The sequence below is a fragment of the Gadus chalcogrammus genome, chromosome 2 (assembly GCF_026213295.1).
Source record: "Gadus chalcogrammus isolate NIFS_2021 chromosome 2, NIFS_Gcha_1.0, whole genome shotgun sequence".
Classification (NCBI taxonomy): Eukaryota; Metazoa; Chordata; class Actinopteri; order Gadiformes; family Gadidae; genus Gadus; species Gadus chalcogrammus.
Genome location: NC_079413.1, coordinates 1,857,997 through 1,871,206, shown reverse-complemented (window position 1 = coordinate 1,871,206; position 13,210 = coordinate 1,857,997). Strand labels below are relative to the sequence as shown.

General features: G+C 47.2%; 1 protein-coding gene across 1 annotated transcript; it reads left to right on the top strand.

Annotated features, from left to right (window-relative positions):
• The first annotated feature begins 275 nt into the window (after window positions 1-275).
• hsd3b7 (hydroxy-delta-5-steroid dehydrogenase, 3 beta- and steroid delta-isomerase) lies at window positions 276-10,659 on the top strand. Its single transcript, XM_056611580.1, has 6 exons — window positions 276-1,481; window positions 4,413-4,568; window positions 5,991-6,099; window positions 7,260-7,359; window positions 8,544-8,706; window positions 9,523-10,659. Exons 1-6 carry the CDS (start codon window positions 1,325-1,327, stop codon window positions 9,936-9,938), a joined length of 1,101 nt encoding a protein of 366 aa, XP_056467555.1. The 5' UTR covers window positions 276-1,324; the 3' UTR covers window positions 9,939-10,659.
• The last annotated feature ends 2,551 nt before the right edge of the window (window positions 10,660-13,210 follow it).

Here is a 13,210-nt window from a genome sequence, read left to right as displayed (position 1 = left end):
CCTCGTTTACAGCCTGCGCGCAACGTGATTCCCGGCCAAACGTTAGCGATTGGTTAGCGCAGATCCAGAGTGGCACCGGGCAGATCCAATAGTTTTAAACTTCAACAGACACCAGCCTTCAAGTGGATCCAGACTCTGTACAAATGAATGGAAACATCGACCAGATCGGGTCGAGACGGGCGGGGCGTCCCGCGGCCTCGAGCCCCCAGATGTCATGCAGCTGGTCCGGCCGGGCGTTGGGGGGCCTGAGGCATGGGCACCGCAAAGCCAAGGTTTGCGGCGGCCCTGGCGGTAATGCCCGGTAGCTCTGCCACCAAAGCTCCAACCACTGGAAGTGAGGTGGCGGCAGAGACGGGCAATGCTGCCGCCCCGGGCTCCGACCTCTACATTCAGAGAGGGAGAAGCCGGGGGGATACGCCCCCTCCTCGTCGCGGTCGGAGTCGTCCGTCTCCAAGCACCCAAGGAGAGAGATTGCATCGTCGAGCGGGACAGTAAAGACGTCGATAACTTCAGCAATGATATGCATGTAATTATGCTACAGGATCGTCCGGAAGAAAATGGGAGCAGAATGTCCGCCGGCGCCCGCATGTATCTGCGTACGTGATTGAGGCCTTTTTTTCCAGTGCTACGGCTTGCGCCTAGGGCAAACCCAATAGCGATAGCCTTAAAAGGCGAAGCCTATATACGACATAGAACAACCAGAAGGTTGCTATTCCGATCCCCAGCTGCTGAGTGTTGAGATGATTCTCTTCCCCTTCCCCTCTGCAAGAAGACACCTCACTCTGACGGCTGACTGTCGCCCTGCGCGGCGGACTCCGCCGTCGATGCGTAAAAGAGAATTAATGTTTGTTAGTGGCTTTGAATAAAAGCGTCAGCAAAATTCGGGAAACGCAGTCGGCTCGAAAAAATAAGTAGCCTAGCTTAATAGAAAACAGCGCTTTCTCAAAAATAAGGTGAACATTGACGTTTTGCACACACATAGGTCTACACAAGTCATACAAACACCCCTCTTAAAGACTTGGACCGACATGAAATAGCCTAACACCGAGTGCTTTCATATAAACACCACGAACTCTTTTTGGTCCGATCGGTGATAGTTTAACACTAGTAGTGAAGGATTCATCAATATATGGCTGGTCGTGGTCAAAGTTCAAAGTCGGCTGGATGCCGAGCAGTGTTTGTGTGTGTGAACGCCCAGAGCTTATAAAGGGTTGGAGCACAGAGAAGGACTGAGTTGCCTCAATAGCGAGTCTGAACCCTCTCGGTACACTGTAGGCGGACTATAGGACTGCAGGAGGACTATAGGACTGCAGCTGTCACCACGATGTCTGACGGACGTAGCCTGGTCTACCTGGTGACCGGAGGATGCGGCTTTCTCGGCCGCCACCTGCTCGGCGTGACGCTGGAGAAGGAGAAGCGGGTGCGTGAGATCAGGCTCTTCGACAAGGTGGTGGACCCCCGTCTTACCGAGCAGAGCACAGGTAACACGGTCCTCCGGTGCACCGGGTTAGGGGTGGATTAGGTTTTAGACCCCGTCTCGCCGTGCAGGGCACGGGTAACGCTGTTAGATGGTAGATCAGCACTGCTCTCCTTTCTTAGATCCCCTCCATCACCAATCCCTTTCCAAAATCTAAACCTGCCCGCGCCAAATTGCGCAAACTTTTTTTATTTAATTGGATACACATTATTAAAATGCGAGCATGGAGGACACAATAGTTCTGTAATCGGGGATCGAGGAAGAACTATTTATATCCTTGGATTTCCATTTCTGAGATGTTTCAATGTGAATGAGTGCCTTCCTGTGTAATCGTTCAGTCCAAATTCCAGTTGATACCGGCTGCATCAACATCTCAACCACAAGTTACTGGAACAATTTTAAAGGATATGGTTGCATTAAAATAAGATGTCATGTCATCTCTTCTATGACATGTCTCCACTCTCCTCCAATTTACAACTCTGCCTTTTTTTTTCTTCATAATTCTCGTTTGAATTTCTTTTACAATTAGGACATTTAGCAGACGCTTTTATCCAAAGCAACTTACATCGGTTACACACATTGACACACCGACGGCAGAGTCAACAGTCAATAGGACTAATAGAAAATGCAATGACCAGTACAATAATAAGTATCAGAACTACACCGTTTCTTACTAATAAAAAACGCAGCCATCCACGAGTCAATCCATCGTCAGCTTTTAACTGACAGAATGATATTGTGGGTAAATGGTTAAACAGTTGTTTAAATGTTAACATCCCTTATTATCAGCGGCATAGCATACCGTATTTTCCTGATTTTAAAGCTGCACTATGTACATTTTCATGAGCAGCCTTTAGTGGATGGAGTTGAGACAAACAGATGCATCATTGGAAATGTTGTACCCTATAATATTTGCATTGTTGAACTTGACAATTGTGACCTTACAGCAAAATGACAAACTCCTGAAAATAGTAAACTAAATAATTAAAGGCAAGGCAAGGCAACTTTATTTATATAGCACTTTTCATACACAAGGCAGACTCAAAGTGCTTCACATATAAACATTGTCATACAATAAAATAAAATAATAGATAAGTAAAAGAAAACAAATGCAAAGAAATGAGTAAAATAGAAAGTTAAAAGGCATTTTAGTATTAAAATAGAAAATAAAGGCGAGGTTAAAAACGCTTTTTAGAAAGTGCAATGTATTTAAGATTTAGCAGAAAGCTAAAACAAACAAAAGTCTTCAGTCTTGTTTGCTCAGAGCTGGGGCAAGTCTTAAATCTTCTGGGAGTTTATTCCAGCTATTTGTTGCATAGTAACTAAATCCTGCTTTCCCATGTTTCGTGTCTCTGGGGATGATTAACTGATTGGTCTCAGAGCTTCTTAGTGGTCTAGAAGGCTTATGTAGTGGAAGCATATCAGTTAAATATTTTGGGCCTAAACCATGTAGGGATTTATAGGTTAGCAACATGATTTTAAAATCAATTCTCTGACCTACAGGAAGCCAATGTAACGATTTAAGAATTTGTGTAATATGTTCAAATTTTTTGGTCTTTGTTAGAGCTCTAGCAGCAGCAAAAGACAAAGAGGAAGAAATATTCAAGTCAATTAATTATTGTTGTTTTGCCAGATCTGAGCAAAGCTCATATGAATGTACAATACCTGCTTGGGACAACTAATAAGTAATTTATTTTCATACAACAATCATTAATCAATAATCAAGTCTCAATCTATACAGATTGAGACTTGCTGTGCCTGAATAATGAACCATGAAAGACGTTTTACTTTCTGAGTTTTCTTTTTTGTTATGGCAGAACCGTTGTTGACACCCAGGAAATATTTAGCAAGTGAGTTAGCTAACGGGGGAAGAAAGTAAGAAAGTAAGCAAGCTAGTGTTTTTGTCGTTAAACATTGAATGTCCTGGCCTTGGAAAACGATCCTTGCCCTAAAACCCCCTATCCTATGGCCCGTGGCTACGGCCTGCAGCATATGTGATGCCCGACTCCACATCACCGGGCAAAACGATCCTTATTTATCTTGGCTTCAATTCAATACCATAATGCCGGGAATCGAACTAGCGACCTTCCGGTTAACAGCCAACCCTCTCTTGTGTGTCTTTCCAGTGTCAAATAGTTCACTAATAAATTCACCATAAGGTTCAAGTGCGGCTAAGGCTAAATATAATTAGACAGTCTATTGCTGGTTTAGGTGGTTGGCTCTTTTTTCTTCGCTGCGTTCTGCCTTCTGGTGTAGCCTATGACTATAAATGTATCTATTTTTTGTTTTTGTTTTCTGTTTCGGGTTTAAAAAACCAACACACAAACACAAATAAAATGCCGTTTATTTGTTTATTCCTTTTGCCCTTTTTTCCGTTTCAAAACCAAATCAGAAAAACCAAAAAACAGCTCTGTTAATGGTTTTTTCTGATTTTGTTTTAAATCTGAATATTCAAAGAACGAACCATGCACGGATTATTCACGTCCATTGTTTACTTCTGTGTTTTTAAAAGTGCCGGTCTTCGTTGGTCTTCCGGTTTATGAAGGTAAGGATAACCCCGCCCCCTGCCCCTGGCGTAAAGGCAGTACTCGTTCTAGCCCAGCTCAATCCTGGGGCTGGAGTTGAACCGGTTTTTACAGGCCGGAGCCGGTTCTCTGGCGATGTGAAACCAAAACACTGGCTCTAGCTCCGAACTAGCGCTCCGATTTTGCGGCGGTGTGAAAGGCCCAAGAGACACCTATACACTCTCACGGTAGGAAGAGCCGGGGATCGAACTAGCAACCTTCCGGTTAACAGCCAACCCTCTCCATCTCCTGAGCCACCCTGAGCCAGCCTGAGTTGTCATTCTCCAGATGTACATGTATACCGAACCCCCCTTCTCATGGGTCCTGCTTCCTCCCTCCCTCCCTCCCTCCCTCCCTCCTCCCTCCCTCAGACGGGGTGCAGGTGACGGTGCTCCAGGGGGACATCACGGACTACCCCAGCGTACGGGAGGCCGTGCGCGGGGCTGACGTGGTCTTCCACTCTGCCAGCCTGGTGGACGTCTGGCACAAGGTGTCCCCGGCGGTCATCCACGCCGTCAACGTCACAGGTGGGCGTTAAACGAGCGCACAAACACGCCGCGACAGCAGATGCTCCTTTGTACCCGGCCCGGTCCGAGTGCGTCATTAGGCGGTCAATGACAAAAGGGTCTAATTGGTGAATGGACCGCAATTATACAGCGCTTTTCTAACCAGTGGCCACTCAAAGTGCTTTACAACACTGCCTAACATTTATAAATTCACACACGACGGCGGCGTCAGCGTGGGACACCACGACTCTCTGGCGATCGAACTAGCCACCTTTTGGTTACCAGCCAACCGCTCTACCTCTCTCGCTAGGATTGAACCCGGAATGTTCTGGCTGGGAGTGGCACACCCTGACCCGAGGTAATCCCATCAGTCCTGCTTGGCGGGAGCTCCCTTCCGCTAAGCCACTTAATGCTCTCCTTTTGTGATCGTACCGTAACAAGTCCAAACCCATTGGTGTCGTAATTCAGCCCCCCGCCACTTGGGGGGGGGGGGGGATAATTTGACAATGAGGTCAGAATAATTTGTTGCAGGCCGGGAGGGCTCTTTCATTCACTGACCCACCAATTTCACTTCTATATCTTAAAATTCTTAGTGTGATCCATTTATTTATTTAAAAAATATTCAGATTACTCAAACCACGTTCACCCAATCACATTGTTTCAATTAATGAAGCCCTGGATTCCTATCTGGACCAGATTTTCCTGTAGAGCGGTGGGGTGGTGGCTGTAGCACTGTGGGCAGTCAGTCAACAAAGGATTTAAAGAAACAATCCAGGCAGCCACTGAACCGACTGGGACCAGTTGGCCTTGCGGATGCGGTCCAACCCAACATCTGTCATCCTACGTGACATTACCATAACATTTAGCAGGAATCCTATGGCGTGTCTGGGAGTTGGGTTTCTGTGAAATGATTATATGTCGGCGCATGGTGAATGATGGTTATTATTTGCGAGCTGTGGTGGACCCAACCCTCTCAGAACCACTATAAATATATTTATCTATAAAAAGGTCATAAATCGCATCGTGTCACAATGCACGCCGAGAATTTGCACTTTGGTTTGTTTGTGCTATGCTATTTCAGACTAAAATCATGTGACCACAGATTGACTATTCTACGGCTGTTTTCCACACAATGAGTCACAATTCATGTTTTAATGTCAACTCCCTGACATTGTTTCCCTGTCATCGGGAAATATTCGGAACAGACGTAAGCTCAACTTAGGTTTCTTCGTAAATTGTTTGTCGTCTACAGTTTGTGTCAACAGGAAAAACATTTACCGTGCAAACACTGTGATCCAGGCTGTTTAGGGTCATCATCGCCTGCTCAAGCAAACAATGACATCATCGCCTGCCCAAGCACACGATATCCCGCTGTCTATAAAGTATTATTCATCGACGTGCCTCATCCGTTCCTAATGTTGGTGCTTCCTCCCCGGTCCCCAGGAACAGAGAACGTGATCCAGGCGTGTATGGAGCTTGGGGTCCAGTATCTGGTCTACACCAGCAGCATGGAGGTGGTGGGCCCGAACGTCAAAGGAGACCCCTTCATCAGGTATGCCTCTCAAACTGCTTCCTCTCATCCTAATGGTTTCCTTATCCACCTCTGCCTCTTCCTCCTCCTCCTCTTCATCCTCTTCCTCCCTCTCTTCCTCCTCCTACCTCTTCATCCTCCTTCTCCTCCTCTCTCTTCATCCTCCTGCTCCACCTTCGTCTTCCTCCTCCTCCTCCCCCCTCTTCGTTCTCCTCTTCCTCTTCCTCCTCACCAAGGCAACATGTTGTTGTTGTTTTCTGAAAACATGACATGTGCACCAAAGAGGAGGTCCTCGGGCTAGGCATGAAAGGGAAGACACTCACGCAAGCACAGATCTAGCATCTGAAAATAGAATAAGATTCTCGCTCTGACTCAGACCGACCTGAACTCTTTCATGTTGATTCATGTCGGTTCTTCCTACCTCCTTACATCTCTGCTCTGCTGAAATATATTTGGATGGATTACCATTAATTGCCAAATTAAATCAGACTATCTCTGCCCATGCACATCCAGTGGAATCCCCCTCAAGGATGCGTTCGGGCGCTTGTGTTTAATTCAGGACTCAAGTAGCATCTCATCTTGGTTGCAGAGCGCTTTGTGTTTAATAACATATACTTTGAGTTGCACTGCTGTTTCTCTGGAGCTGTGTTTGCGATGAGGATCTCTTGCAATGCCCTCAACCTGAAGGAATGCGGAGGCCCTTCAAGATGAGTAGGGTTCCTTCAAAGGAATTCTGGCATCAGCCGGCACCCGCCTTCTTCTGGTGAAGGCCTGTGGGTCGGTTGTGTTCCTAATGAAGGCCCCAGACAGAGTGGAGCTCGCTCTCATATTGAAATGCGATTTTGTTTTATTGCTATAAGGCTACAGATGTGTTGTTCTCATCACTCCAAGAGCTCTTTTCAGCTGTCTGCCACACACACACACGTGCCGCGTGTGTGTGAGTGTGTTTATGTGTGTGTGCGCTTGTTTACGTGTTATAAGCCTTCCTCTATAATGACCCACATACCATCAAGTGGTCCAACCACAGTCACAAAAAAATAGTCTTGAATCCGCCCTGTTTCCGTGCCTGGGTCTTCCCCCCTCTCCCCACTCTGCTTCCAAGTCAAGGCCGTCTGGAACGCAGATCTTAAAACCAGGATGTCCCACGAGTTAAACTTTATTGGTTTCTTTGTTCCAAACAGGGGAAACGAAGAGACGCCCTACAACATCGCTCACGCCATGCCCTACCCCCGGAGCAAGGCGGAGGCGGAGCGCATCGTGGTCAGAGCGAACGGCACGGAGGTACCCCGCGGTTTATACACGTTGATTAAGCCTTAGGGGCTCCCCAAAAGAATGATCATAACTGGAGTGTCGTGGGCGTATTAATCGTATCTTTCGATTGACAAGTGGAAGATGGGTTCTCAGAGCCAATCACAGAACACATAGCCGCAGCCTTAAACCTAAATTTGCGAGCTGTCGCGGTGAAATAGAACGCAGTCAAATAGACGCAGTCAAATAGACGCAGTCAAATAGAAAACAAATACTCTCACCAGTAGCTGGTGGCTGGCTATGCGATTTCTACACAAAGTGCGATGTTCCTTAAAGGAGCATTTCACCAGTGGAGGCATGAATATGTATTGAAATTGGGAATCCTATATGTAGTCGAATGATAAAATAAAATTCTAATTTGGTGCCGTCTTGACCGAGAAATGGCAGAAAGTGACTTTTTGGCGCTTGTGGATTGAAAAATCCCACCATGCACCATGATGCACAGCTTCGCTGGCCACTCCCACTGATCTAGATCAGCGGGTCCCACCCCCATGGGCTCGTAGTCTTACGAGAATCCTCCCCTCTTACACTTCCGATTTACTTCTACGCAAAAATCGTCATGTTGCGTCATCTTAAACAGGAAGTGTTGGAGATCGATACAGATCTCTCCAGTCCCTCCAGAAAATAAGGGAATGATGCACGACCATTCAAAAATATGAGTGGGTTTCTATAGGGGGTTATAGTCTTTTCACTCGGTTCTAGCCCTACTGTTGATACGGAGAACCGAGTGAAAAGACTACAACCACCCCTCGTTCCCGTTTCCGTTTCCGGTCTGGTTTCCGTTTCATTTGCAAAATGCCGATTTACAAAATGGCAAATAAAACACGACAGAAACTGTATTCCTCTACAATACTTGATGAGGAACATCATCGAACACCACTAACCACTCGATGAGTTTCACGTTTCTGAAAACGATGGTTAAGGGGTGTTTGTGAATGCCCATAGCCAGCCATTGTGAAGCATGCAACGGCGATTCGAAATTTGCCAAATACTGGAGACAGGACCAATATTCAAAATTTCGGAGTTAACCACTCGTTTTATCCTAGACGAACAGGAAAGGGGGCTCAATGTTCAAAATACCGGAATTGTCCTTTAAGTAGAACCCCCCCCAGTCTGCTGCCTAACCCCCCCCCCCCCCCCCCCATCCCCTCTCCCAGGTGAGCGGCGGTAAGACGCTGCACACCTGCTCCCTGCGGCCCACCGGGATCTACGGAGAGGAGCACCAGCTCATGAAGGACTTCTACGACAAGAGCGTGCAGGCGGGGGGGCGGCTCATCCTGGGGGTCCCCAAGAACACGGAGCACGGCCGGGTCTACGCAGGTGAGCCTGGGCCCGGTGGGGGGTTAGACGTTTGGCCGGGAATCACGTTGCGAGGCAGGCTGTCAACAAACCAAACACCGTGCGTGAAGATGTCCGTCAACGAGAGCTGACTTTGACGTCATTGTTCTCAGCCACTCCCTCTGTTCGCTGATTGGACGCGGAAAATTTGGACGGAGAAAACCCACTAACATGCCGCAGACCCAGACCTAGTACTGAAGGGGAATTCAAATTGAGTTGAAGTACTTAGGCGGGCGGAGCCAGGCTAAACTGCTTCTGCTTCAGAAGCAGAAGAAGAAGTAGAGAGTTTGCAAGGGGAATTGACCGTGTGTGTGTGTGTGTGTGTGTGTGTGTGTGTGTGTGTGTGTCTTTCTCTCTAATCAACCATATCACCACCAAGTGTTCCAACCGCACTCCACACATAATTCACTGCTCGCACGCCTGCATCTGCCCGACTTCCCCGATAAAAATACTTTTTATTTTCTTCCTCCTTATCTTTGTTTATTCGGTTTCACAAGAACAATTGTGAAACGAAAAGTACAAATGTGTCATCAGAGCATAGGTGTGTATTCCCTTTGGTGAAAGGAATTCGAGTGACAACCGACTTACCGGCAGCCGTTGGGCGGTCGAAACGTCGGTCGATGCCAATTCCTGCCGCTCGTTCAGTAACTTCCCCAGTAACTTCCCTCGTGTGTAACCACACACGCACAGGATGTTTTCCATTCGCCACTTCCTCTCTATGACCTACCCAGAGGACGACCATACCGGTCATCATTCAGCACCCACTCAGCCCTGGCGTGTGTGTTTCCCCGTCGCTAGGCAACGTGGCCTGGATGCACCTGCTGGCGGCGCGGGGCCTGATGGAGGAGCCGCAGACGGTGGGCGGCCAGGCGTACTTCTGCTATGACGACTCGCCCTACAAGAGCTACGAGGACTTCAACCTGCAGTTCCTGTCGGCGTTCGGCTTCAGCCAGGTGCACGTTCCCCTGGCGGCGCTCTGGTTCCTCGCCGTCCTCAACGACGTGCTGCGCTGGCTGCTGCGGCCCGTGTGTCAGTGGGCGCCGCTGCTCAACCGCTACACGCTGGCCGTGGCGTGCACCTCCTTCACCGTGAGCTCGGACAAGGCGCGGCGCCACTTCCGGTACACGCCGCTCTTCAGCTGGGAGGAGTGCCGGGCACGCACGCAGGCCTGGGTCGACACGTTTCCAGGCCTCGGCGCCAAGAAGGACTCCTGACCCTGACCCCGACCGGACGCAATAATTGTGGCTGCAACACGCACGCACGCATACACGCACGCGCGCACACACACACACACGAACACACAGACACACAGACACACAGACACACACACACACACACACACACAGACACACAGACACACACACACACACACACACACACACACACACACCCCCCCCCCCCCCCCCCCCCCCCTCCTCGCCACATCTACTAGACCCCGTCTGTATGTGGGATGCAGTTTGCACACTTCAAATAGCCGCATTGGATTCAGTGCAATCGTCCGTTGAGTCTCATGGCCTTAGGGACTGTCTGAACGGTGAATTCATCCTTTCAGTCCCGACTCAGGATCTGCAAATTTTCTCTGTTCCTTATTTTTATAAAGACTATTTTCATGCTTTTCAAACTCAACCGTTTCTAAGATCACGATGTTAAGCTGACATGAATGCTATTAAATTAACTAATTCTTACCTATAATAACAATGAGGTGTCATGTATCTTCTATATGTCTCAGTATATCCTCTAGGATAATCAAATATTTAAATATAGCTATATAAATAGTATAATAAATATAATATATTCGCCTCTTCATTTGCCTCCAGACTTTTCATCTTCACAATTACAAACGCTCATAACATTGTTCCAAACGTCTGGATAGACCACTGATTGATGCATAAATCATCTCATAAATGTGCATGAGCCCTTGAGCGAACCATACTTAAGGGCAAGGCCCAATCCCATTTCTACCCCTTACCCCTTCCCCTTACCCCTTCAAAACAAGGGGAAGGGGTAAGGGGTAGAAATGGGATTGGGCCTTAAGGCATTAAGTATTCCGAGCTCAGCTCTGGTTGGACTGAGCGCTTCAGATTCCTGGCCTCATGTTCGTCATGTTGCTGGAGACTCAGGGTGCTTGTAAACACGTAATTGGTGAGCACAAACTATGCCAGCATTAGTCAACAGACAAAAGTGTACTGGCCCTGGCCATTGTTGAAATATAATCACTAAAATCCCCTGAAAGCCTCATCCACTCTTACGAAACAAGTTCTCGATGGTAGACCATCTCAAAACAGGCAACCCTTGTTGGTGTCTCCGGCCCAGTCTCTGTATTGTTCCGGCCCAGTCTCTCTCCAGTATTTTGAACATCGAGCCTGATCAATCCCAGATGACCGTAACCACGGATACCAAGGAGGTTTCTTAACCGTGGAACAAGCACGTCACACAATTCCACCACTGCATTACAACTGTTTTTCCGTAACTATGCCATCTGTCATTGTTGTTTCAGGCGTGTCAGGGTTATTGGAGTTCCCCAAACTTTAGACTGAGGGTATTCTGGAACAATCCCCCTACCGATGACTCATGCAGCGGGTAAAGTGCAGGGAAACCTCAGTCTTTCCTAAAGCATTTGGAAACATTGGGTGATATCCATGGAAACAGATCTGGCTGATCGGGAAGGCAGCTTGAAGGCAGAGTGGATAGGGTCCGTCGATTTGATGGATGCTCTCCACATGTGCTTGTTGCTACAGAGCAAAACCATCGAGACGAAACAACCTCTTTATTTGGTTTTGATACGTCTCTCGCTCAGGTGTTTGACCTCCGCAGAGCAGCTGCAGAAACAGGGAAGGAAAGGGTTTCATCACATCTCCTCTTTTATTTTAGCTTTGCATGAAAATAGAAAAAAAAATTGGTTTTGAGTCTTGTTCCCCTGAAAGCCCTTTTTACATGGCCTTTAATGGTCAAAAGTGAAACCTAAACTGTGTTCAGTGGACGGGCATGCATGTGCATAAGTTACACATTGTAGCTTTCATCATAACAATAATTTATTCCATGACGTAGTGATTTTTCGGACACCCAAAGCACTTTACCTAGTGAGCAAATGGCGAAAAAGATCGATGCAGACTTTCCATTCAGCCTCCTGTACCTCTGCATTTCTTCCTGACAGATTCGAGAAAGCTGCCTGGAAAGTAGAGGTATCCTCCCACACATGGGAGAGGAGGCTTAAATATTTGATAGGAGAGACAAAAACAATAGCGACTGACGCATCTGATAGCACTCACCTATCCGCACACCCACACACACACAGACTCAGGTGCACACCAACGCGCACACAATCTCAGACACTCAGATTCTTGTGTAAAGACACTTTGTTGGATGACTGATGTGTCGTTTCGTAAATGTGTTATACTGGTATGTCTGGCAGTGGTAATTAGTTGGGCCTTTGGGAGGGATTTAAATCAGGTTTCAACGCATACACTCACTGTTCTGGGAGAAATACCTATACAAGAGTCCCCTCTCTGTAACCCACTAGTATTGAGTGATATGGTTACCACATCACTTTTTGTCATTGGTTCGGCGCTCTTTTAATGAGACGAATATCCATGTGTAAACAAACGTATATATCGAAATAAATTAAATTGATATTTTGTGATTGACTCTCGCTGCTCTGAAACACTTTTCAATCATGCCTGAGCCCTCGATGAGATGGGAAGGGGGTCAGGATATATCAATGCACATCTCATTCAAACCTAAAATAATGAATAAATCGATTTGAGTTACATACTTAGTTCAATAGGTCAATATTAGGACTGTGGAAATAAGTGAAACCGAGATTTTTTATTTGACATCATGGGGACATTACCGACCAAAGACACAGCGAGGGCATCAGCCACATCTGTGGGGAAAGATTCCTCGAAACAGATTCCGTAAGGCTCATTCCTCCATCCTCGGAATGTCTCACTCGCCTGTTCGTCTTGGCAGACTCTTCTTTTCCACTGGTATTTGGCAGTTTTGCTCCAGTTCCAGGCAAAGATTATCCCTAGCTGGTCCAGGCCAACTGCATATCTATGTATTTTTGTTTTTCCTTATATTGATCTGTTGATGCCCTTTTGAACCGTTCAGAGGCATGTCGTTAAACAGACGTTGGCCGTTGAGATAACGCTAGTAGAAGTCTTGTTCGTGGAAGCCTTGTTCGTAGAAGTCTTGTTCGTAACGATTTTGATCAGAGGGTCCAAAAACCGCACCCACCACCGGACAGTGAAGAACAGCAGAACATATGGAAGAAGTCAGCCCAGCCCCCAGGGATCAATGCTGGGATAGCCATGTTTACGTGTGCAGTCCACAGTTAAACATGGCTATCCCAACATTGACTCCTGGTGCACAGGGTACACCCTATGAACCAAAGCAGCCTTTTGAAACGAGAATCCTATGAACCGGAGAACCCTATGTATTTATGCACCCTACGTATCAATCCAACCTATCAATGCACCCTCTGTTG

Bases quoted from the DNA above. Each gene is read 5' to 3' on its own strand.
- hsd3b7 (XM_056611580.1), top strand. From the start codon at position 1,325: ATGTCTGACGGACGTAGCCTGGTCTACCTGGTGACCGGAGGATGCGGC. The intron at 1,482-4,412 runs GTAACACGGTCC...TCCCTCCCTCAG, and splicing joins TCTTACCGAGCAGAGCACAG to ACGGGGTGCAGGTGACGGTG. The intron at 7,360-8,543 runs GTACCCCGCGGT...CCCCTCTCCCAG, and splicing joins TCAGAGCGAACGGCACGGAG to GTGAGCGGCGGTAAGACGCT.